Source organism: Sinocyclocheilus rhinocerous, unplaced genomic scaffold (genome assembly GCF_001515625.1).
Source record: "Sinocyclocheilus rhinocerous isolate Xijiao unplaced genomic scaffold, SAMN03320098_v1.1 scaffold1721, whole genome shotgun sequence".
NCBI lineage: Eukaryota > Metazoa > Chordata > Actinopteri > Cypriniformes > Cyprinidae > Sinocyclocheilus > Sinocyclocheilus rhinocerous.
In genome coordinates this window covers 10,559-13,387 of record NW_015666162.1, presented here as the reverse complement: position 1 = coordinate 13,387, position 2,829 = coordinate 10,559, and the positions used below count along the sequence as shown (strand labels likewise).

The following is a 2,829-nucleotide window of genomic DNA, read 5'->3' as shown; positions in this document are numbered from 1 at the left end:
TTTTTGGTACGCTAAACAAACTTCGAAACGGTGTTGCATCACCAATTCAATATAAAAATTAAGTTCCTGAGGCAAAACAACTCTTCTAAATCAGGTAAGCAATTTGATATTTATCTATAACGGGAGGGCAAAATAATTGCATTCTAATTTATCATTTGCTGACAAGTAAAAGCAAGAAATGAAAGCAGAGATGCAAGCATAAATATTGATTAACTGAGATCCAGGATCAAATTCCAGGAACATCATCAATACAGAAATCATAGAACGCAAAGACTAACATGACAATTAAATGCACTTTTCTCAAGGTTCGCAACATTGTCAACTTGCCAAAATACATCCAGCACTGCACTAGGCACTTTAATAAAAGAAACAACATTAACGCAGCGGTCAAAAATAGCATGTCTAGTGAATTAGTGACACTAAGGAGAAGGGCATCAATGAAGGGTGCTTTTTCTGCTTGTGGTCAGTACTATCCAACTGCTGAGGGCAATTCAGATGCCCCTGAGACTTGCTCTATTGTGTTCCTGCCTTTTACAAAACCAGCCCGGCGCTTATGCAGGACAGCCACTGATTAAACCACTGGTGCCTGGAGCTTTGAATCTGAAAACACTGGCGCACAATGGCCACTATTGTCAGCTGCTTTTCCTTCTATTAATTCTAGGCGACAAAAAGGGTGTCAGGATTTAAAAAAAGAAAGACAGCCCATCTGGAGAGCTTACATTATATATAATGACCCAAAAGACGGAGATGAGCATTGTGTTAAAAGGTTACGTTTTAACCGGCTACTTATTTTTAATACTTCACATGCAGTCAGTGCGTAAAAAGTCATCAGGTGCAAGCATACTAATTGAATCAACAGGCCTAAATTGTGCAATTATATCCATCTTAACGTACTATCCAACTGCTGAGGGCAATTCAGATGCCCCTGAGACTTGCTCTATTGTGTTCCTGCCTTTTACAAAACCAGCCCGGCGTGCATGCAGGACAGCCACTGATTAAACCACTGGTGCCTGGAGCTTTGAATCTGAAAACACTGGCGCACAATGGCCACTATTGTCAGCTGCTTTTCCTTCTATTAATTCTAGGCGACAAAAAGGGTGTCAGGATTAAAAAAAAGAAAGACAGCGAGGGGAAAGAAGCCCATCTGGAGAGCTTATATTATATATAATGACCCAAAAGATGGAGATGAGCATTGTGTTAAAAGGTTACGTTTTAACCGGCTACTTATTTTTAATACTTCATATGCTGTCAGTGCGTAAAAACTCATCAGGTGCAAGCATACTAATTGAATCAACAGGCCTAAATTGTGCAATTATATCCGTCTTAACTATTCTTACAAACAAGTTAAAGCTTTATACATTTGCCAATATCCTAAAAATCACCAAATGTTGCAATTCAACTGCCATGAAAAGGCATTAACTGCACTAATCTTTAAGACAATTACTTGGATACGGTTGGAAACATCCATTGACCAATCTATAGGACAATGAACATGCGTTTCTAAAGGTCTGGAAGGACATACAACACCTTTTCAAACAGGCCTCGAGCCTGAAAGCCCCCCATCGGTCGCCATACGGGACAGAATATGGACAGCAGGCTCACTGTTGCCTTCCTAAACTGCATGCTGGAAACATCCATTGACCAATCTATAGGACAATGAACATGCGTTTCTAAAGGTCTGGAAGGACATACAACACCTTTTCAAACAGGCCTCGAGCCTGAAAGCCCCCCATCGGTCGCCATACGGGACAGAATATGGACAGCGGGGCTCACTGTTGCCTTCCTAAACTGCATGTATGTGGCTTAAAACATTACAATTGACCTATCCTTGTCCATAAAGGAATAACCATACACAAAGCTATAAAAAAAAAACAGAATCTCATTTATTGAAAGCACTTTCCTTAGTTGAAGAGAATTTGTGGTCACCACAGGCCCCTGATCTGATGAGAGTGATGTTATAGGGTGGGGTTCACGCTTCCCTTTATATTGTCTCACCTGATCTAGTGCATCAAAAGATGGAAGCTTTACTTTAGCCCATGCAAAACCATTCAAAGGCGAGGTAATATATGCACACAATTCAAAATAGCCCCATGCATCAGTTTATTTGACAGGAACACATCTGTAGTTTCGTTTTAGCATCCCTACACTGCCTGCATCTCGTAAGCCTCCAGAGGCCATGCCCGAATCTCCATCTTCAACAAATGTGCAATATCTGCAACAAAGATACAAAGTGAGCATGCTTTGATTTTCATGCAACATATTAAATTGTGAAGGCATACCTAAGCAGTCTTTGCCTTTGCCGGACACACAGTCAGTGTTCTGCGGGTTGGATGACTGGACGGATCCCAGCGCTGGACTGAGGATGATGGTCAGCAGGCAGAACACAGACAGTGCTGGTCGGGTCCACCTTACAAGCCCGGTGCCCAGCAACATGATGTATCTGTCTCTCCTCTTTGACCTGTTAAATAAAGGTGCAGGGGAACAAAAGACGAGCAGGCTGTGGAGGATAAGGAAAATATCCCTTTTAAAACGTGTTTGTGTCCCAGGAAGGCCGACTGAGCCTTATGAGCATCACTCCGGTTAAAAACAACCGTGCATTTCGCTCACAAGCACATTTGCAGGGTTTCGCTGTTGAGCTCTTGCGCGCGTCTCAATAACAGCTCGCGGACGCCTCTCGCTCTGTCTTTGTGTGCATCTCTCGCGCGTCTGTTTTGCTAGTTGTGAGGCAAAAGGCGACGCGTATCGACTGTTTTCTGTCCTTTGGTAATCGTTCGTCCTCAGTTCTCTTTGCTATCTTTCGTGGCGGGGCAATATCGCGATTCTCCTTGC

General features: G+C 42.7%; 1 protein-coding gene across 1 annotated transcript in view; it reads right to left on the bottom strand.

Annotated features, from left to right (window-relative positions):
* The window catches only part of LOC107731793 (tomoregulin-1-like), a 19,818-nt gene extending 16,995 nt beyond the window's left edge, over positions 1–2,823 (bottom strand). The window contains exon 1 of the mRNA XM_016542966.1: positions 2,280–2,823. Coding sequence (XP_016398452.1) covers positions 2,280–2,433 — 154 coding nt within the window. The 5' untranslated portion in view covers positions 2,434–2,823. The remainder of the gene's footprint in view (positions 1–2,279) is intronic.
* Positions 2,824–2,829: the final 6 nt, after the last annotated feature.